At 40.0% G+C, this 25345-nt stretch overlaps 1 protein-coding gene across 1 annotated transcript in view; it reads left to right on the top strand.

The window, feature by feature from the left end:
- The window catches only part of NTM (neurotrimin), a gene marked incomplete at its 3' end in the record, with an annotated part of 577786 nt that extends 553939 nt beyond the window's left edge, over positions 1 to 23847 (top strand). Inside the window, 7 exon segments of the mRNA XM_081333436.1 lie at positions 904 to 998; positions 1000 to 1042; positions 2385 to 2505; positions 6567 to 6718; positions 13650 to 13685; positions 20062 to 20094; positions 23747 to 23847. Coding sequence (XP_081189562.1) covers positions 904 to 998; positions 1000 to 1042; positions 2385 to 2505; positions 6567 to 6718; positions 13650 to 13685; positions 20062 to 20094; positions 23747 to 23847 — 581 coding nt within the window.
- Between the last annotated feature and the right edge of the window lie 1498 nt (positions 23848 to 25345).

The raw sequence follows: 25345 nt of genomic DNA, 5'->3' as shown, positions 1-25345 counted from the left end.
ACATGCCCCATGTGTGTTTCTGGAGTGTCGTTAATGTAAGTTAAGAGATCTTGAGGAGACTCTCCTTGTCTCATTTGAACTTCATCAAACTAGGATTTCCTCTGCTGTAGATGAAGGGAATAGTTCCCCTCGGCCTCTTCAAAGAAATCAACAGACTTGGAACCTTGTGCACACAGGTATTCGGTGGCACATGGCCAAGCCAGGCTGCCTCCGAGCTCATTCAGATGCCCTGTTTCTGTTTTCCACATCAAGAGGCTCAATAAATGAAGAGAATGTTTTTATAGTAGAATCTAGAAATACCGATAGCGTTGGTGCTGCATGAAAGAGGATACCTGGTGATAAGTTACTTTCTCTATTTTCTATATTTTACTACCTTATTGCATTGCTACATAGTCTAGCTCTGTTATCTTTCTTTTTCTTTCTTTCTTTCTTTCTTTTTCTTTCTTTCTTTCTTTCTTTCTTTCTTTCTTTCTTTCTTTCTTTCTTTCTCTCTTTTCCCCTTCTTTCCTTCCTTCCCTCCCTCCTTCCTTTCTTCTTACTTTCATTCCCTCCCTCTCTCTTCCTTCCTTCTCCCTCCTTCCCTCCTTTGTTCTATCCTTCCTTCCTTCCTTCCTTCCTTCCCTTTCTCCCTCCCTCCTGTCTTTCATCCCTCCTTCCCTCTCTCCCTCTCTCCCTCCCTTCCCTTTCTCCCTCCCTCCTGTCTTTCATCCCTCCTTCCCTCTCTCCCTCCCTCCCTTCCTTCCCTCTCTCCCTCCCTTCCCTTTCTCCTTCCCTCCTGTCTTTCATCCTTTCTTCCTTCCTTCCTTCCTTCCTTCCTTCCTTCCTTCCTTCCTTCCTTCCTTCCTTCCTTCCTTCCTTCCTTCCTTCCTTCCTTCCTTCTTTTTCCTATTTGGCCCTCTCCAGCTTCAGGATTCATGAGTGAAGATGAATATTTGGAGATCATGAGCATCACCCGGGAACAATCGGGGGAATATGAATGCAGTGCCTCCAACGATGTTTGTTGCAACTCCTGTTGTGCGGAGAGTAAAAGTCACCGTAAACTGTGCGTAATATTGAATTTTTCTTTACCCTGCAGCTCAGAGGAAGGAGGATTCACTGCTTTTTGGGGGTTTAATCTTAACAAAGACATTCAGATGCTTTATCTTAAGTCTAAACTTTACTCAGTCTAGCCAAGAATGTTAGCTGGATATTTTAAGAGATTTAATCTAGGACCTTATTCATGAAAATGATGGGGTCGACCACTGAGCTCACCTGCCTTCTTAATAGCTAATATGCCTCCTCACAGTTTGGGCAACTGCTAAGAGAGAGTAAACAATTATATTGCAAACTGAAGTATGTATTCTTTTGTCCTTGGTAAATTTTATTTTTATTCAAAAAGTTAAAATACAAACTCCAAAAAAAATGAAAATAAAATTTACAAAAACACAACAAAATTAGGCAAAAATATTTTTTTTCAAGTGTGGATTAAAAGGACAAAAAACAGACACTTACATATATTTGAATACTAACAAATATATTGAAACAATGGTAACCTCCTCCCCATGCAAGAAAGCATACCTGCCCTAAAATTCATGCTTAACAAACTGAAGCAGGTATTCTAGGGCTGATATGCTTTCTCAAACTGGACAGTCCACAATGTGTTGGGATCACAATTCCCAAGGTGTCTTGTTTACTGAATCAATAGTCTTTCTTTGCCCACAGGTTTTCCATTCATGCAGACAAGCCTACATTCATTTAGAGGTTAACTTAACCCTTATGACCTTATATATTTGCTATGTCATTTACTTATGGGTCCTTATACACCTTACCATCCTCAGGATGCACATTCTCTTGCACCCATAGCAAAATAATGTGAAAACAAATGATGTGCTGTCACTCTGAAGGCTACAGATGTTTGTGGCCAAAATGTATTAATCGTTCCCTGCCTGGGAGAGTGTGGATTGTACATATTGTTGAATATATCACCACAACTGGAAGTTCTTTCTTTCAGATGGGCTAATAAAGCCATTTTATCAAGTTCTGGGCATTACTTTCATATCCCAGATATTTTCTAAGAGGACCTTGCAGATGAAACATGAATGGCTTGTTGTGAAGCACTCAAGAAGGAAGGAAAGTTTTTGAAGCAATAGCAGTGTATAAAATAATAATAATAATAATAATAATAATAATAATAATAATAATAATAATAATAATAATAATAATAATAATAATAATAATAAAATAGATACCTGGTTAATACCTAGGATGCTGGCAGCAACCCGTGTCAACCATTAGTGCCAGTCAATTTGAGTGTTCAGTTGACTGAGTTTCATGTTTTATGAATAAACGTTTTATAATAATAATAATCCATTCCCTAGTTGCTTAACTTGTTCCTTTCTCTGCAGACCCACCATATATCTCAGACACTAAGAACACTGGTGTGCCAGTGGGTCAGAAAGGCATCCTTCAGTGTGAGGCCTCTGCAGTTCCATCAGCGGAATTCCAGTGGTATAAAGATGACAAACGGTACATGAGTTACTCAAGGGTGGCGTGGCGGGACGGGTTGTCACAGTTGCTAAAACAGAAACTACCTACTCCTTAAAAATCTTGTAATTCTGCTACTCTGAAAACGGAGGAATATGGAGGAAAAAGACAGCATGTGTGTTTGAATGCATGTATGTGTGTACGTGCAGACGAATTGGTGTCCATCATAAAGCATCACAGACGGCGCGGTGGCTCAAACCCACTGGGTTTGTTGGCTGGAAAGCCAGCAGCTCAGGTTCAAGACCTGAGTGCTACATGATGGGGTGAGCTCCCGTCCTTGCCTAGCAGTTTGAAAGCATGTAAATGCGAGTAGATAAATAAGTACCACCTTGATAGGAAGATAGCAGCGCTCTGTGATGTCATGCTGGCCACATGACCACAGATATGTCTTTGGACAGCTTTGGCTCAATGGCCATGAAACCGAGTTGAGCACCATCCCCTATAGTCAGCAGTGACCAGCGGAGTAAAATCCGCAGGGATTCCTTTGCCTTTTTTAATATATAGAATCACACAATTGGAAATGGATGTTTAGCCCATCAAGTCTAACCCTGGCTTATTTGAGGGGGACTGACAGATTCCTGTTAGTTTTTGTATGAAGCCAACCGACAGATCGGAGCTAGTCACCTCCTTCAGTAAATCTCCTTCTCCTAACACATCCAATTTTTTTGCATTCTCCACTTACTGCTATTTTCATTCATCACTGATCAACCTGGTCTTACTCCTTTCTGCCTTCTGTATTCCCTTTTTGTTCTCCTTGCTAGCAAAATTTAAATTGTAAGCAGTTTGGACTTGAGTTGTGTTTTTTTTGACCAATTATAAGTTATTCTGTAAAGAAGATTGATGATGCTGGCATTTGAAAGTGATTCTATCAAGTGGGAGGTGCTTTGTAGCACGTTGCAGATATCCTTAGCACAAAAACATGCTTTTTCTGCAAATGGTCTGGAAATATTTTGAATCACAGCTCTTGTTGTCAGGATTCACGCCAGATATTCTCTGACACAATTCTTCCAGGATCCAGACATAGAGCCTATTTATCACAGGTTCCAAGGCATGAAAAGGCAGGAAAAGATCATTGTTATAGTTCTTACAGTGGATTCCTGTCAGAAATTGAGTCATTCTCCCATCTTAATGATCACAAGGAGACAGACTACAGAGGTCCATCCAAAAACAACTATGAAGATATTGTCCATCTGATGAAGATATTATTTTAAGTTATCAGTCATGTGGCAGTCTCCAATTATGGGATCATTTCATCAATTATCCTAGTAGCAGACTACTAGGAGTTGTTCTAAAGCAAGCCAGGGCAGTGTAAGGTAAAACAAGGGAACACAGAAAGAAACCAGATAAGTGAAAAGCAACACATCAATAATAGCAATAGCAGTTAGATTTCTATACTGCTTCACAATGCTTTAGAGCCCTCTCTAAGCGGTTTACAGAGTCAGCATAAATTGCCCCCAACAATCTGGGTCCTCATTTTACTGACCTAGAAAGGATGAAAGGCTGAGTTAACCTTGAGCCGGTGAGAATCGAACTGCTGTCAGCTGGCAGTCAGCAGAAGTAGCCTGCACTACTGCATTCTAACCATTGCACCACCTCAGCTCACATAAGAATACCAGAAAAATTATCTACTGAAGGAAATGGGATGAAGGAACTTGGATGGTGAAAAAAGGGATAGAACAAAAGACCTTCATAATTGTGAAGTAAATACAGTTTCTCTAGTTGCATTTTGTTCCTTTCATCTCCAGATCTTTTTTTGGAGGTCATCTCTTGTACATTCCAGCTTGAACTGACACATGCTGGGAGGCCATCTTGTAGAGGGTTGAATGTTAAATGGGAATGGAGCAAATTAAGAGTCCTGTGGCACCTCACAGAAAGAGACTTAGAGCTAGATGTTAGTTGGATGTCTGTTTCCCCTACGAACACTGACTGGAACTTACGTAGAGGAAGGAGGAGAACCGTTGGGGCTCCTGCTCCCAACCCCTAAATTGATCCAGAAAGATACTATAATCTCTAAGGGTACTGAGATCAAGGAAGATCAAAAGGAATGCATGTATTCCCACCATCTCAGGAGATCAACAAGTGTGATCAACACCATTACCATAACTAGGTTTAAACCCTGGTTAAAAAAAAAAAAGATCAAAAATGTTCTCCTGAACTAGTTGACGGATGCCCAGGCTACAAAGTGGCAGGGATTTTTTTTCTTTTCTTTCAATGAACTCATCTCCTGGAATGAGACTAGACCCCTGGCTAAACCAGTTGCAATATATATTTTAAGCGAAAGCTCTTCATAAAGGGATTGTGCGAACATGGAAAATTACATCAGCTTTGTCCCCAAGCGAGGAGGGTTGAATCTAGTTACAGCACTCAAATACATTAAATTATAGGTAGCAATACAATTTACAAACAATCGCAGCAGTCTTTTATAACTGTTTTATCTCCACGGGCGAACTTGTGACCGTTCTTTCTTTTGTGGTACAGCTCAGCTATTGGGATCCGTGCATTAATAGGAGAGAATCTCTATTGCTCAGGTTTGAACCATGATTTCTGAGCTTGGCTGTGCATTGACAACCTTACTTGGTCAGGCAGCAAAATGTTTGAGCTCAGAGAGCACCAAGGACTCCACAATTCACACCTCGGCAGGACTGGGTTTCTGCATTTGGCTCTATAATGTGGAATTGCCTTTGAGATTATTATTGATTAACTTAAACTATTTGTACAAAATGAACCTGCTCAGTTATGCACCAGCTGCTTTGTCACACATCTTTTGCATCTGTTTTTAAAATATCTGCACTGATGATCTGGACTGATGAAAAGAACAGCTCAGATACTCGTGTTATTATAACATCAAGGCTAGATGACCTTGATAATATTCATCTCCATTTGATGTTCCTAATGTCCATGCGTGATTTCAGGATCACCCACATAGTTGGGTCTTCTTTTCAATGATCTGTTTCCTACAGAATGACCTGTCCCTTCCATTACAGGATCAGGACCCAGCTTTGGAATAATTTTGATAATACCATGCAGAAAAACATTCCCTTCATATTTTTCTATCGTCCCGTTCAGTTTCACAAAGGAACTGAAGTCTGATGGATGAGTAGAGAATGGTGGCTTTGCAGATATTTATGGAGAATGAATCTCTCTCTCTCTCTCTCTCTCTCTCTCTCTCTCTCTCTCTCTCTCTCTCTCTCTCTCTCTCTCTCTCTCTCTCTCTCTCTGTGTGTGTGTGTGTGTGTGTGTGTGAATGTCCTGGCTTTTCTTTTTATAGACTTGTTCCAAGTTCTACAGCTTATGTGGCTTTCCACACTTCAAAGAAATTTCGGGGGGGAAATCATAAAGGTGCAATTCTTTCTATGGAGCTTTTAGGATTAGGAAGTATGGTTACTTAGAAAGCTTTTAGAGAAGTGGAAAGCTGTAATGCTAGCCTTTGCCACCTCCAACAAATTCAAAAGTAACACTAAGAGGAATTGGAAAGAGATCTGAAACTATGTTGAGGAAAAAGTAGGAAGCCAGGAAGAAAAGGAAAGTTAGAAATTGCAAGGGAGACTCTGCACCCAGCCATTGATTGAAACCTTAGGTTACTCTATTGGCTTTCCCCAGCAACTAATCACACTCGTTATTGGGTTAATAATAATTGGTATTATTATTTCATTATTCTATTTACTACTCTCTTATAATTTTCTTACAAGCTACTTGAGGTTTTTCTCAAATGAGAAACTATATACAATTGAAGGAGAAGAGGAGGCTTAGCTGGAAGGAGGGGTTAAATGTGCCATCAGTTTAGAGTCACTGTGATGCCACAAGAGACCCAAGTCCAGACAATTCCATTCACCCTTATCTGGTACCAGTTTAACTTTGACCGTTAGTCAACTAGATTCTTATATTAGAATTAGCAACAATAAACTCCTGTGCTTTGAACACAACAAATGCTCTTGGTTATTTGGGCCTGACAACAACTGTGTTAATAAATGAAATATGTGCGTCTGTATCTTTGGGATTTTGCTTGTAAATGTGTGCCTAACATTGTAACTCCTGTGTTTCAGGCTTCTTGAAGGACAGAAAGGGCTGAAAGTGGAAAATAAGGCCTTCTTCTCCCGTCTTACTTTCTTCAATGTGTCTGAGCAAGACTATGGAAATTATACTTGTGTTGCCTACAACCAATTAGGAAACACTAATGCTAGCATTATTCTCTATGGTAAGTAACAAATAAGTTGATGGATACAGCTGGCACCGGGATTGATAGAACTATAGGATAGTGTTGAAAGAGGCCACTCAGGTCATTCCCTCTTTGTTATAGGAATCCAAATTAAAACATACATGACAGATGAGTCTCTAGTTGAATATACCCATGGAATGAAAGTTCAACCTCATTCTGTGTAATTGGCTCAATTGTCACATTATAAGTGAAGATAAGAATAGGTAAATCAAAGAAGGACCTACTTATATGGAATGCTATATAAAATCAGAACAGATCAAGACACAAATCCATGTAATAAATTATGAGATTGGTCAACACTTATAATAACTTCCCTCTTATCATCTTACGCTTAACCTGGCAAGGATAACTATATATTTACTTCGTTATTTCTGCAGTTTACACTCTGACATAAGATCTCAGTGGCTTTGTCAATGTAGGGCTTGTAGCAAATACAATTCTGGAATACCAAATGTCTCCTCCAGCATAGAGAGTGTAGGAACAAAGCAGCCTCTTGATGGGACAAAATCAGTTTGTAGACCACTCCATCCTTTAGACATTTTTTGCAGATATTATAGATAATGACTTCACCATCCCATTTTTTTTCCCAAATCATCATATACTCCATCCTCTTTCTCACTGATTTTAGAACTTGTATTAAATCATTAGATTGTTATATTGATATCATATCAGTGTGTTTGTAGCAGCTGAACAGTGTCTTCGTTCAAGTCTTTTCTTCCATCCCAAAATAGCCTGCAGGGATTTTATTAAGGGGATAAAATTAGGAGGAGCCCTAGGTGAGGAGCTTTGAACACTCCTAGGAAAAGGCAGGACGTAAATGCAACAAAAGAACCATTTTTTTTTTCTTCTGCATTGTTTCTGAACATCCAGCCTAAAAAAAAAAAATCTCTCAGTTCTCCTTGATTCCCCCGCCCCCCCTCTGGAAGTAGCACACAAGGATGTTCTCCAGTTTCAAAGTGAAAGTTGTAGGACTAATTTTAGTTAAGAAAAAAATAAAAAACCACACTTTCGGTTACTGGAATTGTTCTTCCTTTCCATTCAATGAAAAAGAATGATGAAAGAAATCTGATTCCATGGGCTACTGCACATATAAAATAGCTGAAAACATAACCTGAACCTATGAACCATCTGCAATCAAGCCAATGTCAGAAACTGTGGCTTCCCAATCTGACACCATGAACGATAAGGAAGCTGCTTCATAGATATCATCTAAAACACAGGTGTCCAACCTTGGCAACTTTAAGAGCTGTAGACTTCAACTGCCAGAATTCCCTAGCCAGCAATTCTGGGAGTTGAAGTCCACATGTCTTAAAGTTGCTAAGGTTGGGCATTCCTAATCTAAAGACTCAAGAGTGTGTGTGTGTTTTTTAACTGTTCTCTGTTCTGGATTTAACTGGTCTTTTCAACTCATACCAAACCCCTTCCTCCCCTAGTCTCTTTCTGTAAAGTACCAAGCTGTGTGCTTAAAAAAGGCTCTTGTAACTTTAGATCATGGGTGAAATGTTTCTGTTAATGATAACATCAACAAATCAATTTAAGGACATAGGACATTGTGGTGTTTTCCCCCCACCTCCCACCTCAACCTTTCTCTCCTGGAAAGATTATTTCCATAATGTGAATTCTTCACCTTTTTGAAAGTTCTACTCTGGACATCTCCATTTCTACCAGGTATTTCCAAACTCAGTTCTAGAATTAGGTCTTGCAAAATTCCTTTCTTCCAGGCTTAGAAAACCAAGCAGAGATACTAACAGCAAGGAATGTCAACTCTTCATGTCTTCTCAAAAATAAAAGCAAAAATCTCACCAAGCCTTTCCTGGTATTGCCACACTGAAGCACCATCTGTTAAGTGAGGCGTCTGAGAATAAACAACCGAAGCATCTCCACAATTCCAGGCGGGCTTCCAAGTTGTGCTTTCTATAACTTCAATATACAATAAAAAAAATTGACTAGAGCAAAGGAAGGTGGGGAAGAACTCTGAAGCCTTCCCTAGAAACTATTTTCTCCACACGCCGGAGCTCTGATTAAAGTGATGGATCCATCTGACACCACTCACAGCCAGAGACAGCTCTAATTGCTTGTCTTATTTCTTACGTTTCTTCATGTTAGAGAACGAGCATGACTGTTCACTGTTCATGCCCACTAGAAGCTGGGGTGAGCAAATCCTCCAGAGCCTTGCTTCTTTTGGCTTTCACATGATTTCAAGCCAGACCTGTTGTCCAGAATTCTGAGGTTTTCTATCTATTGACTATTCCAAGATGGGCTTGAGGTTCACCACCAGGAGCATAAATGGTCCAAAAGCTTTGTCCATAAAGATGACAACATTGTTCTTGGCAAATGAGATTCACAAAAACAAGGAAGGGATAGGGTAGAAGATGGGACCAAAAGAGCTGTGGTGGTGGTGATGATGATGATGATCATCATCATCATCATCATGATGATCATGATCTCCGTTCAAACATGTCTCGCTCTTGGTGATTCAATGGGCTGGGTCTCTCCACATCTTCTGATCTTGCACTACTTCTGTGAGTTTTTCTATGTTCTAGCTGGTGGTCAGCTCTGATGGTATCCTATGTTCTTGGGTTTCCTTTTATTGCTAACTCTTCCAAACAAAACACCAGACATTTCATTAGAAGGCAAAATGACAAAAGAGCTGTAATGTCCCTCTACCCTGAAACAAGGAAGATGTGGTCACTTATCTAACATGATCAACATTCCTATTAAGAGTGTGGCAAAAAATAGTTTAAAAATCTTCTTGATCATCAACATGATGCAAGATTTACCCATGTCTTACATCCCTTTCTATGTATCTTTACAGCAGGTGGTATGAACATGGAAAACTATTCATTGAACTACCCAAGAATAATCAGATTGACCATTTCCAATTATTGTATCTTAGCACTTATTCTACCAGCACAATGTACTATACATTCTTCTTCCAATCAAAATTCCAGTCAAAATTCCTTCTGAATGCTTACATTAGATTTTCTTGGAGTGTCCACATTGACCAAATGTGGCTATTAATCAGGACCGAACTGAAAGATAGCAATAGAGGAGGGTATAAATTTCTCATAAGAGAATAATTTTAATATCTTAGCAAAAAAACTGACTTTGAATGGAGTTGGGACAGAGGAGTTTCTTCAACCTTTCCACTTTGGATGTTTAGTGTCTTCCTTACTCATATCTTTCCTTCATGGGTGGAAGCATAGTTAGAAAGAGGCTACCTTTAAAAAAGAAATAAGGTTTAGTAGCTTTTTCTTGGATGCTACCATTTCCTTCATCAACTACATAAGTAAAGGTAGTGGGAGAAGTGTGCTAAATCTCACATTATTTAAAAAATAATGGGCGGAAAGACATTTTCACCAGCATTATTAATATTATTGTGGCCAACATTGGATGGAAAATCAGTATAGAAGCACAGGAACTATATAGTCTATCATCCTTCTCCTTTGCCTCTGCTCATTCTTCTTTCCCTTCCATGTTCCTTGATCAAGACAGTTTTATCTCAGCCCATTTCAATTTTAAAAAAAGAGAAAATTAAACCTACAAGGCAACTATAGCAAAGCACATGTAATGCTACCACAGGCCAGCTGAAATTTGGGAACTGAATGAAAGTCATAAAGTTGGCTTTGGGAAGTTACTAATAGAAGGAAACTGATGGTCAAAGGAAATCAGTACAATTGCTTCCAGTTGGTGATAAATAAGATGCAATATTAAATAAATATTTTGGGTTGGTCTTAAACAACACAAGCAGGCAGAGGGAGAGGAAGCAATTGGAAATCTCTGCAGTGGTATGAAACCATGCAAACAATGGGATTGTGTACTCATCTGTACATTAGGAGCTAAAATGATGTATAATGCTGATTACTTAACTCCTGATGACTTCTATCCCATCCCATCATCATAGAGTTGCACCATCCAGCCTTGCAAAAATTGTGGGACCAAACATACTTCCAGGATGAGTGGCATAGTTATCTAATGTTGTTCCTAGTTAGAAAGTGCCAATTCTTAGTTCATCAGTCGTTACTGGTTTCAATTTAGACTTCCCTGGTTTAAAAATTGGTGTTAGATTTTTCTTTCTTAGAGCAGAGATAAAGGTTTGTAATGGCCTTTGATATCTTCCCACTGCCTTGGGAAAAGAAGGTCACCACTCAAATGCAGATGGAGAAGACCTTGTAGAGAGAAGTTAGAGCAAGCATAGACCCTTCCTGTTGCATCGGGGATATGTGCAGTAAGGGATAGGTGGAGTCCCATAGACCCCACAAATAACCACAGTAATGGCAATAGGCAAAGAGAGGGTTGGACAAAACTTTGCACCAGCATTTGGACCAGGATAGATAGACTTGGACTCTGGTTACAGATGATCCCATTATTCATTTTAACAAACAAATATATAATATATGTTTCTGGAGCACGTTCCAAACTAAAATAGTCATCATTATATAACTATGATGGTCCATTTTTTTTAAAAAAATCTATTATATAAAAGTCAAGTGTTTTGGACTGATTCTGTAAAATATCAGGGACATAAAAGGCATTCTGAAGCTGAACAGATATATGTTAACTGAATGCTCTACAGAGGAAATATATATTCTTGTCTAAAGATCCAGGGATCCCAAAGAGATCAGAAGAATTCATATGGATTATCAACTAAGCCACAATAAGGAACATTTATGTAAAATGCAAAGCCTTAAGCCATGATTTGGAACCATAGTCAGTCATGCAAGATCCTAAGACAGCCCTCTTAGTTTGATGGGTAAACTCTTAACTGAAGGACAACACTGTCCAAGAGAATGCTTTGTGTTTTTTTCTGAAATTGGGCACCCCGTATAGTGTACTATTGCCTGTTTCTGGATCCTGTCTCTACTTGCTTCTGCTTTTATCTACTTTCACATGGACCATCTTACAAACACACAATGTATCTTACCAATTCCTTTCCCGACTACATCAGTAGTGTAGAGAGCATAGTGACTCTCTTTCTTGCAGTTGTTTAAATTATCCCCAATTAACTTTATCTATAATAAAGGAACTAAGATCAATTTGTGAACTGAAAAGGGTTCTATCCTGGTCTAGCACAGTGGACAAAATTTGGTCCCCTGTCCACAGTATGACAATTAAAGCCATACCACCGTGACTTTTTTATTGTCCTGGTTTAATCTTGGTGTAGAAATTATTCTTCCTCTCTTTGCCAGTTTTGCGCAACACCTGTTAACTACATGTAACATAAAGATTTGCTGAAATGGAATAGGGTCTTGTATCCCTTATTCATTTTTATTGACCAAGCAGTTGTGGTCCTAAGCAATGAAATAATGCATTGCTTGAGAAGTAATATAATTTAGGTTGGAATTATAAAAGAAGCTAAGCAGAATTGATCTGTGAAAAAGAAAGATCATGTTCTGAGCTATAGATGAAAGGGAGCTCCCCCCCCCGCCACCAAGATGTGTCTACCTTCAGCTCCCAACACTACCAGGTTCCCTGGGAGTTATAGCTGAAAAACATCTGGAGGGACGAGACTTCCTCACAGTCAAGCCAAGCAGACCTAAACTGAAATCCTAGCTTAGTCGTGAACTTAATACCGTAGGTGATTTCCCCCGAAGTCATTTGAGCCAATCTTAACAGAAACATGCTATGGATTATTGAGACAAGGTAGCTGAAGAGGCAATCAAAACGCAAAGCAATCCAGGCAATTGCCATGAATGCAAGAGTGTAGAAATAGTTTTGTTGTTCTGCCACCCATCTTAGACCTAGCAATGGGATCCCCTTGTTCTTTAGCAAGGAACTCACAACAAGAGAGATCCAGCAAAACCTAGCTTGCAGAGAGCCCAGTAACGAAAGACAAGATGCATCAAAAGTCGGGTTCTGATGCTAGAATTTGGAATGAGACATTACATCCAAAAACTCTGTGGGGTGTTTGGGCGGTAAAGAGTCAAAATCTACATTAGTCAGATTATTAAATAGAGCTTCCGTTTTATCTTGATGCCTTCGGTATACGGGGATTCTTCAGTTAACATGTGAAGATGCTTCAGAAGCCCAGCTAGATTCTTCAATTAATCATCTTTCTTAATTACGTTGTGACTGTTACTTCTTTTCCTCCTTCTCATCCTCAGCTAAATATCAAGTGTGTGATGATGGTGGTTATGATGATGGTGTTGGTGGATTCTGGTTCTTATTTTGGAATTTAATTAGGCTTTTGCTTCTACCATAGACTTCTTTCCTAGCAACCAAGTTATTGTTGCAAAGAGGATGGGAAATGGCAGGCTGCCTCTTGTTTGAAACTCCTTGCTTTCTAGTGCCACTTCTCACATCGAGGAGGAAATAAGGAACAGCGAGGAGGCAGGCTCAGGAGGCGATAAATGAACATAACAATGGCCTCCGGAAATTTTAAATAATGAATCCTCTATTATGCTTTTTGTTGGAGAAGGGGAAAAGAACTATTTTTATCTTTGGAGATGCTTGCAATTGATGGTTTTCTTTTCAAGTTAGCTTCCTTCTCACTGGGTTGACAGCTCATCAGACCTATAGTCTGTGGTCATCTTCAAAATAGCCAACAAACTTGAAGGATAACATCAACAAATCCAAGAACAATTTATGTGTGGTCCTAAAGGTTAAGAGTTAGAGCATTTTTATTTATTTATTTTTTTTGCAAGGCTGACATTATGAATTACATTTCATGGATTCATCTTCTATTCCCACTTTCTATGCTTCACTGTCCAACTGCACTTGGGTGTTTTTTTCGACTTTCCCATCCATGTCAGAGTCCGTCTTCTCTCCTTCTCTCCACATCCTCCCCCGTCATTTCATTTCTTCCTTATACAGCCTGTTTTGTGGAGTGCTAATTATGAAGCGATATATTTATTTTCCTTTTTTTATCTTCATATTTTTTTCTCTTCCATTGTTTCCTTGCCTGGTTTAGAAATAAGTGAGCCCACAAGCTCAACCTTGTTCCAAGGTCAGTATTGTCTTGCTGTATGTCACATGTGCTCGGCCTCCCTTTATTGCAATTCCCGTCCCCCCACCTTTGATACACATTGCCTGTTCCCCTGTTCGATTTGCATGGAGGACTGTACCACTTCCTGCTTGGGGGGGGGTGTCCAGAGAGGGTACAGTGTGGGATTGGTCTCCTTGTCTTCCATTGTGTCATGTCTGGTCAGCGGTTGAGAGCTACGATATCCATTTTGAGTTCTCCTTGTAAAGATTGGATGAAAAATCCCTTTCAAGGATCTAAGGTCATCAAGACTCTGACCCTTTCTCTCTTCCCTCTCCCACCCACCAAATAAAAATAATTCTGGGAATTGTCCCATTACCCAGATGGACTGAAACTAACATAAAGTCAATGAGTTAATTACCCACTATCAATTAATTAAGGAACAGCTTGCCTCTCAAGAGTTGTCGGTGTTCCATTACTAGAGGTTTTGAAGAAAAGACTGGACAACCTTTTGTCCAGGAAGGTATGAGGATGCCTACCTTGAGCAGCGGGTTGGACTAGAAGATCTCCAAGGTCCCTTCCAGCCCTATGACCTTATCATTTAAAGAGACTATTTCACTGATTTACTTTTCAAGGTCGTCTCAAAAGTGCTTTGTTGTTGTTGTTTTTCCTCAAAAGGCAACTGGACTGTTTTGTTTTGCTTCTTATCCAAGAGGTTTCATCAGTTGTAACTGTCTTACAACTGATGAAGTGTCTTGGATGAGAAGCAAAATGCCTTCTTCTTCTTTCTCAAATTAAAAACAAGCAAGCAAACAAACAAACCAGCCCATCTGCTTTTTTGAAAAAGCACCTTTGAGGCAACTGTGCCCTGAATGACTGAGAATCTCCATAGACACATTTCAGGGTTCTTTTGAGACAGCCACAGGTTGAAACCTCTGATAAAACCAGGCTGAGATTTGCAAAGTAGACACGTCTAAGAATTATGCCGGTTGGAAGAATTTAACATTTCCAACTTCTTCTTCCTGTTCTTAAGAGAACTTCCCCGGTCAAGTTGGGGAAAGACTTCGGACCTATTAGCTGGATTTGATTTTCTGGTTCCCCTTAAAGGAGCATGTGGAGGCCAGCATGCACAAACCTGGGCTTATTCCACCTGTAATGAATGTGTGTGAACCTCTGTACCATTTCGAGTATGCTGTAAATAATTTGTCGAGGTATTCCTGTGCCATCTGGGGTGCTTGAAGGGATCAGCTGCTCCCTCATCTGTGTCCTAGTAACAAAAACGAAACAATGCCTTTGAAATGAATATTGAAAATGGAAAGAAATAGACAACCCAGTTGTTGGCCTGATGAATATTGGATGGGATTCAGTAGAAGGAGACATGGGACTGGCTGGAAGGGGTCTCAAGTTGTACTACCTGGTAGACATAGATGATAGACAGAGACAGGCGGAGACCGACATGACCTCTGGCAGAAAATCACGACTCAGATCTAGATGTTTAAAAGGATTGACTTGAAAGAAAACCAGGAGAGAACATTTACAGCTCAGGGGTGAACTGCGAGGTCCTTGATGCCCTCTGAGTTTTCTTGTAGATATTTCATTGTCCACCTAGGTAACATCACCAGCGAAATTACTTTAGAAGAACTCTTCCAAGCTCTTAGAACAACTGAAGATGCTACCTAGTTGGCTAATGAAACATCTGCAAGAAAACAACAGCAACAACAACAACAACAACAAAAAGTTAAACAGCAGAAATGCAGGTAATATCTTAGCCAGATCCTCATTTCTCTTCTTCTCCAGACCACCGTTAGATCCCATCCTTGGTTGTCAGAAAACAAATGTGGTTTGTCTGTCAGTCTGCATCCCTTAGCCCCTTTGCAGAAACAAATATTGATAGGCAGCTGCCTCATTCTGAAAGAAAAGAAAAAAAAAGAGCTGATTTATTAACTCGTTTTTCTTTCTTTTTTTCTTTCTGTTTCTTTTTTTCCCCCTCCCTTCTGCATGGCTTCCTTATGTGTCTCCTCATGCTCCCTACATTCTGCCATGTAAGTATCCCTGGCATCTATTCCAGATATTATGATTTGGATGGGAAATGAGTGTTCAAAGGGGTCCTCAAAGCGGGGGTCCTCAAACTTGGCCACTTTAAGACTTGTGGACTTCAACTCCCAGAATTCCCCAGCCAGCCATGGGGAATTCTGGGAGTTGAAGTCCACAAGTCTTAAAGTGGCCATGTTTGAGGAAGCCCTGGCTTCAAGGGAAGAGGGTGGTCAGAAAAGATTTGAGAAAGGACAGCGACGGGACGAAAAACTGGACCATCCAAAGGAGGCATTTTTGGGGGAGAATCAATTCATACAAGGTGGAGGGTCCAAAATCCATTACAATTTTAGGTTTGGGCTTAGGTCTTAAATTTCCTTTTGCATAGGCTTCTTTATCCTTATCCTTACACACTTCCCTTCTATTTTAATGAGCCTTGGTGGAGCAGTGGGCTAATGCCTCCTTAAGTAACACCAGCTGCCTGCAATTAGTGCAGGTTCGAGTCCCACCAGGCTCAAGGTTGACTCAGCCTTCCATCCTTCCGAGGTAGGTAAAATGAGGACCCAGATTGTTGGGGGCAATAAGCTGACTTTGTAATAATGCCGCTTGGGGTGTGTGTGAAAGCCCTAACAAGCAGGCATATGCATAGAATGAAGGCTACTGCTAAGCTTGTAAGCCGCCCTGAGTCTTCGGAGAAGGGCGGGATATAAATGGAATAATAATAATAAGGTACCACTTACCTAACATGTCCAAGCCACATCAGGTGTTTCTTGGCCACAATTGAGCCCCAAATTTCTGTTATTAAGGGAGACATTTGTTAAGTGAGCTTTGCCTCATTTTGCGATCTTCCTTGCCACTGCAGTTGATAAGTTTGTCACCCAGCCATGACGTGAATCCTGTTCCCCCATTGACTTTGCTTGCAAAAGAAGGTCGCAAAAGGGGATCACGTGACCCTGGGACACTGCAGCAGTCATAAATATGAATCAGTTGCCAAGCCTTCAAATTTTGAGCCCCTGATCAAAATTCCCAGGGGGTTGGACTAGAAGACCTCAAAGGTTCCTCCCAACTCTATTATTATAATTATTGTTCTTATTATTGTTGCTGTTGTTATTGTTATGGTTGATCATGAGGATGCTGCAAAAGGTTTTGACTATGAAAAAGGGTCATCAGACAATTTTTCCATGCTGTTGTAACTTTGAATGGTCACTAAATGAATTGTTGTAAGTCAAGGAGTACCTGCAATTGTCCAGTTCATTCCCATTACTCGAGAAGATTAGGTAGCCACCAAAAAAAGGCATCCTGCTCAAAAGACAGAATGCCCCCGTCCACTTTTAACTGCTTTAAAAGGATAATAGGAGAAACAAGCTGATTCTACTTGAAAGTCCCTCCTTACCATATGTAAATATATTTTCAGCAGCCATTCAACTCTATTTTAAAATGTGTCTTCCTGTTCAGATTTTAATATGGTCCTGTATGAAATATGAAGAACATAGGCAAAGGGTCAGATTTTTTTTTTAATTGACAATTTTGAGTTGTTTTCCTTGTGTGCCGAAATGTTTGTTGAGAAGCGCGTTGTTGAGTATAAGTTATGAATGTAAGTTTGTGTAGAGACTTAACCTACAGGGAGATCTGCCCTAACCCCCATTAGAAAGCTCTAAATGTTGATAGTCCCAATGAACTTCAACATTATTTTGTCGCATTTTTAAACAATGGCTCGATATTGCCTTTATTGGGTTACCGTTGTATTATTGCATTCTTCTTAATAAAATATGCATCAACTTGTGTTCCCTGGTGGATATAAAAGCAATTTCTAAATACATCTAAATCATAATGGAGCGAAGGATGCAAACTGTGTAGGCTTGGTTTCTGTGATTGGTTCTATAAATCTGCAAGCTAAACCACACTGCAAGTAGAATCAAATATGGAACAGGAGGGACCCTGGAGAATTCTTTTGATCCCCAGGTAGAGACCTAGAGTAAGTACATTGCCCAGAGCCCAATGCCCAGAAACTGATAGGTTAAATGCCTGAAACTCATTCTGATTTAACTTGGAATTTCTTTTCTTCCACCATTCATTCATCACATTCAATAATCAGAGTTCTCTTGGAAGATAAGTGTTTTTTTAAAGCTTTTCAAATATTTTAACACTAATCACGCAATAAAAAGAACACCATGCAGATCCCTTGCAGAATGCTCACTGGTGTGATCCACCTTGTCCATCTGAGTGGGATTGGTCTTTTGCTATTTCCTGTGAGAGCATGCACAGTCTTATTGCAATGAGATAATCCAGGAGTAAACACAGTTAACAGTGGTTTGTATTAAATGGTGGTTTATATTACACTATCTACAGATATACACTAGAAACAAGATAACATATACGTGGTCATTCAGCAAACTCAAATACACAGCAGTTACAGCAGGAAATGGACGAGAGAGAAAGATTCTAGCAAGGCCTTCCCTTTTATACTCAAGCTCTTAAAGGGATACACACACCTGCTGAGTCATTCCTAACATTGCATCATTCATCTCACATTATACAAGCTGGTTAGCTTCTAAATCATTACCTTGACATCCTACAACTGGTTTCAGCGCAAAGTCCTCTCGGTTGATTTTTAGCAGAAGCGATGGGGGGAAAATATGTGCAAAACTGAGAGATGTTTTACATATTTTAAAATTAATCCATGAGACTTGATGGAGGGCAGCAGAGATAACTGTTGTTAATGGAAGCTGCCAGTAAGAAGGCCAGGTTTTTACAACTGTTAACTCAAATTTTCTCACAGAGCTAAACTTTGTACTTCTTTGCCTGGCAAATTTCAACGTTCTCATTCTCCCCCATGTTTATTCCTGCCAGGAAATATTATTTAACTGCCAGTGTGGATGAAACCCAATGAATGTTAGCGCAGTGTATTTTTTTTCTTTTCTTCTCACCTCCAGCAATTGGGTGTGAAACATGGAAATATCTTAAGTGCAATGCAGTAGATATCAGCAATCTTTTCCCAGGGTTAATGGGGCATGCCCAGTACACATGGAAACTTGATAGTAATATGGCAAAGCTGTCTTTTTTAGGAAAAAAATTCCATTGGCATTCTCGCCAAAATCATTTCTTTTTAAAAATGCTTCTCTGGAACAAATATCGTAAATAGCATTTTAAGGCAAGTTAGTTGCAGACTGCTGTAAGGTGTTTTGGAAGTCTGTTCATATTATTTCAAGATTTAATCTAGAAGATAACCCCAAGGACCAAAGCCCAAACCAAAAGCAAAAACTGCAGCAATGAGGCAGTTGTCTGAATAGGAAACAAACCCAGAAACTATGTTGACTTGTGCAAGACATGATGCATTCTACAAGAAATCCTGTAAGAAATAATTGGCGACTTCCTCTTAATGCAAATCTGGCCTGTGACTTCCAATTGTAGAACAGTCACTTAATTTACCTACGGTTGCAAAACCTAGTTTGGTTTTCATGACAGTATCAGATCCAGAGTCTCATCTGTCTGGGACCTTCCTTGCCAAATAAGGTCTTCTTATCTCCTGCTTTTTTGGATTCCTTCATTTCACAGCCATCTTTTGAGGTTCTACCAGTTCTGGTTGAAACAGCCTTTTTTAGTCCATTTGGAGATCTTTCAGATATCCAGCCCTGAACAGGTGTTGCCATTCAAGATTCAAACAACAACAGTTTGCCTGATTGCTGTCTCACATTACTCATCAAATCACCTTATTAGCAAAGATAGAATTATACCAAGCTCTTAACATCTCAAAAGGATAATCTGTGACAAGGGTTAAGTTGAGTTATTTGGGGGGCTTTTGTGATAGATCTGCACTCCTATATACAATTTCTCTTGTTGGTTCAGCTTTATGCAGGCATATTTGTTTTAGATTATTCTTTGGGATTCCTTCTCCCAGAAGTTGGTGAGAAGAAGCCCTAGAATGACTTGCGGTGGCTCAGTGGTTAAGATGCTGGGCTTGTCCGCTGGAAAAAGGACAGCCCAGGTTCGAGATCTGAGCACCACAAGACGGGGTGAGCTCCTGTTCTCATCCCAGCTCCTGCTAACCTAGCAATTTCAAAGCATGCAAATGTGAGTAGATAAATAGATACCACTTTGGTGGAAAGGTAACAGCGCTCCGTGTTGTCATCCTGGCCACCTGACCACAAAAATATCTTCAGACAGTGCTGACTCAATGGCCTTGAAGCAGAGATGAGCACCTGGCCCCTCAAGTCTGCAACTGACAAGCAAAGTAAAATCTTCAGGAAATCCCCCCCCTTTAAAAAAAATATTCAGCAAAAGGGTCAAAATAGGCATGTCGCAGAGAAGGTCAGAAGTCAGAAAGAGCTTTCCTTTAGCCTTCTTGATAACTTGTTCTTTAATTTTGTAGAAGAGACAGCCTCAATACAGACACATGGGAAAGGTTAGTGGCAACCTCATGCAACTTTCCCAAGTCCTGGCCTTGAATCCCCTATGTCCAGTGGTGGGATTCAAATATGTGAATAACCGGTTCTCTGTGTGGAGGCTGCTTCTGGAAGTCCATTCTGGGCCTGGGCAACAAAAAAATTAGCTACCGGTTCTGCCAAAGTGGTGCAAACCAGCTGAATCCCACCACTGCCTACTTTGCTGTTCCTCCTGCATTTTCCTTCAGTTTAGCTGTAACATCAGGTGTGTGTGTGTGTGTGTGTGCTGTCCCATAATTGGTAATCAAGCCATGAGCCCTGTTCGGCTTTCTTACCAAATCAACTGCCTTATTGCTAAAGGAGTCCATCCCCTGTCCTGCTTTTGAAGCATCAGCTTTGGTTAGCAAGATGCCCTTTGTAGCCAGCCTTCTGCACAACACAAACAATATGGCTAATTCTCATTTCTTTCAGCCTAACAGGCAGGTGCTCCTCGGCTTACAACCATTCGCTTAGTGATCATTTTAAAGATACAACAGCACTCCCAAAAAAGTGATTTATATTTAACTCCTCTCATTCATGAAGTATCCCAGGGTCTTCCCCACCGACTTCCAACAATATCAGTGGGGGAAATTGGATCCAGTGATCCACCCCCATGGCCAAAAACACATCATAAAATCAAACACGACTCATTTAACAACCCACCTTGATGGGCCATGGAAACTTTGATCCCAATTATGACCGTAGGTTGAGGAGTACCTGCATTGTAGAGGACTTTACACAACTGTTGTTTCAGTTTGCTGTGGGCCCTTTTCGCTCATGCTTTGCACTTCTTCCAAACCTCCTTCATCTTTGTCTATTAATGATGTGTTACATGAGGAACATCAGAAAACTTTTCTGATCTACGATTATTTCGAACATGAAGCCTTGTGTTCAGTCTCCAGCAGCTACAACATCAAATCATGTTATTGCTTTGCTTTCTGAACACGTGAAGGTCTTGGCCTTTGCAACATTGCACATAGGACTATTCTGGCAATTTACATCACCTCCTGTTGTGCTATCCATTAGAATTGCTTTGAATAATTGGAAGAGCATAGATAAATGCAAAACTCTTCACTCAGAAAGCTTGAATGTGCAAACGTAGAATGGGGGGATAGCAATCTTGGCAATAGTAGTTGAGAAGAAGATTTTAGAACAGGAGTTGATTTAAAATGACCATGAAGCAGGAGAGTACCCTGGTTGCCAAAAAAAAGGGGGGGGGATGGCAAGTTTAGGTTTCATCCAAGTTTAGGTTTCATCATAGTAATTCCACTTAAGCCCATGTTAATTAGATCCAGCCTCCAATATGACTTCCAGTTCTGAGGCACAGCTACCAGTAACAGTCCTACGCCTGGCATCTTGGTGGATGTCTGAACAGGGATTTCCTGGACAGGCCTTCTCACCTCATTTGTTTGCTTGTACTCCCATTCTCTAGGTGGATAATCAAGGCATAATAGAGTTTCTTCTCTGCGATAACTGTAGGGCTTCATGACTGCCCACTTAATGAGCACAAAAGATGGGTGCCATCCCAAAAGGCCAGGAAAGGTTGCTTAGATATCTTTGTTCTCTCTGCTTCCACTGATGGCAATTTTGGAACTAGTTCCTTATTGTCTTCCTCACAGTGCTTGTTGCAACATTTCAAAGGATTCGGCTTAACTATCAAGATAGTTCTGAGCTTTCAGCATTGCTGTTGAACATAATAATCTGTTAAATCAGTTGATGTTATCAGTTTTGTGTTGTGTGTGTGTGTGTGTGTGTGTGTAAACAGATTGGATGTGTAAGTTATAAAGTGGGATTTATTTGTGTCTAGGGGGGAAAAAGTTGCAAGGAGAATCTGATAGCTGCAATCTGTCTTATTCTTCTAAAGTTTAAGCCCAACTATAGTCCCTTATTACAAAAGTTCATGAATTCATTGGTGACTCCAGAAAAAAGTCATTTTTTCCTGCTTTGGTGTGCTGCATTGTATGGACTTATTGTGATGTATGTTGACTTCCAAAGTTGCATGGTGTCCACTCTGAGGAACAGGTTTTACATTGAATAAACTTAAGATCTGCAAGTTGGGGACTATGGGTATTAATAAACTCATTCACATATTCTTGCCCAGTCTTATTGTGGCAAACATTACATCCAGTGTCTCAATATTCTAATTCTGGACCTTTGGGAAGCTTGATAGGTGGACCATCATGGAGAAAATTTGTGTGGGCATTAGGAGTTGAAAATGACTTGACGGCACATATCAATCCATCCATCCGTCAATCAATCAATCAATCAGTCAAAATTCTAAATGTGCCTTCTGGCAAGCACTGTTTAGAAATTCTGAGCACATTAGCTTGATCAGGCGACATTCTTCTTGTGTCCAGAAGTTCTAACCAAGAACTGCTTCCAAATATAGTTCTCCAGTGAATATGTCCCTTTTTTAGCTCTGCTATTATCTCTTCCGCTCAGAAAGAAAAGTAGAAAACCAACTTGACATCTAAAAGCTCTTTCCCCATAGTGGCATGTGAGGGAATATGGAAACAATGCATTTTCTGAAAGAATTCATTCCAAACGAGAACATTAGCTAATTTCTTTTAATTTTGTCTCTGCATCTTTGTTTCATTTTTTTTTAACTGTTCCTAAAATCCATCTGATTGGGATGGAGGCAACCGCAAAGAGCTCCAGTATCTATTCTTGGCCTGCTAGAAGAACACTTGAGGCTCATTGGCATTTTATTTTATTATCATTTCTATTTTATTTTATTGTTTCACTATTTTCTTACTAGGTTTATATGGTGACTCATCTCATATGCATATGACTCTGGGTGCTGTGTTGGCTCCCCTGGCATTCTTTTTATATTTATACTTATTTTGGGATGGATGAATGGATAGACCATTGCTTTCTCTAGCTAAATGGTGCTTATGCTCAAATGAATTACATACCAGTCCCGTCCCCCCCCTAAAACCCCCAACCATCTAATTAGGCCACAAATTCGGGGTCTACAAAGACTTTGCTGTACAATGTTTACTTGTTTACAAATATATATCAAATGTCTATAGCAGAGGTCCCCAACCTTTTGGGCACCAGGGACCGGTTCTGTGGAAAGAGGTTTTTCCGTAGAATGGAGGGTATGTGGTTTTGTGTGCTGCCTGCATCTCACATGTGGGACTTTGCTTGTTTGTGCGGACTGGTTGCAGACAGGCCATGGCCCAGTACTGGTCCACAGACTGGGGGTTGGGGACCCCTGGTCTATAAGATCCAATATGGGCAAGGTTCTTCCCTCATGAAAAACCACCCCTTAACATCTGATACCACCTTCCAGCACAGATATTTAAAGATTAAGGCATTCAAATTGGTTAAAACCAATTGTTTTAAAGGCTATGTACTTCTGTGTTACATTATGTATACAATGGAAATTTAAATACAGTAGATATGAAACAAGCAAGCCAACTTTAGTTTTACATTATGCCAGGAGGTACATTTGGCGATTTGCTGAACAGCAGGGATTAGAGACTCAGTTCAGTCATGGCAGCAATTGTTGTTTTTTGTTGATGTTGTTGTTGTTGTTGTTGTTAACTTGGTAACTATATTCTGTATGTCCTATTACTTCCACATCTTGGCTGCTTATGAACTGATCCTATTCAATCTGTCTTCCTTCAGGCCCTGGAGCAGTGCATGATGGGAACAGTGGTGGCTCAAGAAGAGCTAGCTGTGTTTGGCTGCTTCCATTGCTTCTTTTACACCTCCTGCTCAAGTTTTGACCTTTTCGACAATGGTGATTCTAAGAGGAAGGGAGGGGGGAAAAAGGAAGAATACTTCAGAAAATAATCATAATAGTCAAGAATATATTATCACAAAATCTCGGTGAGAAAGAAAACAAGTCTAAAAAAAAACAACCAAGAAGAATCCACTATGATCTACTGAAGTTCCAACACAACGGAGCGTTCTGTTTTCTTTCTATTTTTATTCCTTTTTTTCTGTCATGGACACGTCTGCAGCTGTTGGTGACCAACTAGTGTATTTGGCTACGGAGTGATCATTTTGCCCCTTTGAACTCCGTCGTTTCGTTGTTCTTCTTTAGAGATCCCAGTTTTCTGATCTGGAGGATTCCCAGATCCCCTGCTTGGCACCTCATATCTCATGGCTTTCTTCCACCCATTCTCCCCACTTCACGGACTCTGCTCTCCTCCATACGATTGCTGATCCTAACCAAGAAACAACCCACCACGACCACCTTTATAAAAAGATTATGCACAGCTGCAAGAAAACAACCACCGTCACACAACGATTAAGACATTAATTCATTGTACTACGTGGATGTACTACATGGATATTACGGGATTCCGATTCATTATTAATTTTATTAATTATATTTTCTGATATGAGCCTAGAACTGTTAGTTCATTTAAAAAAAAAGTACAAAAAAACCAACAAAAAAAGAGGAAGAAACGAACGAATGAAATAAATTGAATACTGGGCTTCTAAACTAGATTTCCAGGCTGTGGAGCATCAGTGTCAGTGGGTGGGTTGTGTGATCGATTGGGATGAGAATGGACAGTTTTGTGGGTGAAATTGTGAGATGGAAACAATGGGCTCCACCAGCAGAACTGACTAACTCATTCCTTATTCTGGTGTTCAAATGAAGAAGGTTCTCCACTGTTTTCATAAAGTTTGGAAATTCAAAGGTTGATGCTCACCGTACGTTGAGTTTGATTGATATGCTTATTCTTTTTACACTGCGTGTGTATGTATGTGCATGTGTGTAGTGTGTACACACACACACATGCACACACTCACTGTCTATACAGCATATATATATGCATTCACAGTTTATGTATATAAACTGTGAATGCATATATACACACATAAAAATATTTTTTGTTAGCATTCTAGCACATTATTTCTCAGCTGGGTCCTTACACACATTACTGCATGCTGTAAATGGAGTTAACTGTGTATTAGACTGGAGGATAAAGTTTTATTGGTAACTGTGTATTTAACTCCTCCCTCTTTTTTTCTTTTTCCTCTTTTCTTTCTTTTTTCTCTTTCCCTCTCTCTCCCTCCCCCCTTCTCTCCCTCTTTCTTATTTTTCCTTTAACTATTTACATTACGAAGACATTTATAAAGAAAAAGAAAAAGAAAAAAAATCTGCAGCATATGTTTCCGCATCCAAAATTATTTAAGGGGGTGAAATAATGATGGTTAAAAGCTAACACACTTCCTTCCCCCCCCCCCCCCGTCCTTTCTTACCCTGCACAA

The sequence above is a fragment of the Vipera berus genome, assembly GCF_964194415.1.
Source record: "Vipera berus genome assembly, chromosome: 8".
NCBI lineage: Eukaryota > Metazoa > Chordata > Lepidosauria > Squamata > Viperidae > Vipera > Vipera berus.
Note: the sequence above shows the minus strand (reverse complement) of the source record. Positions and strands in the feature narration are given on the sequence as shown.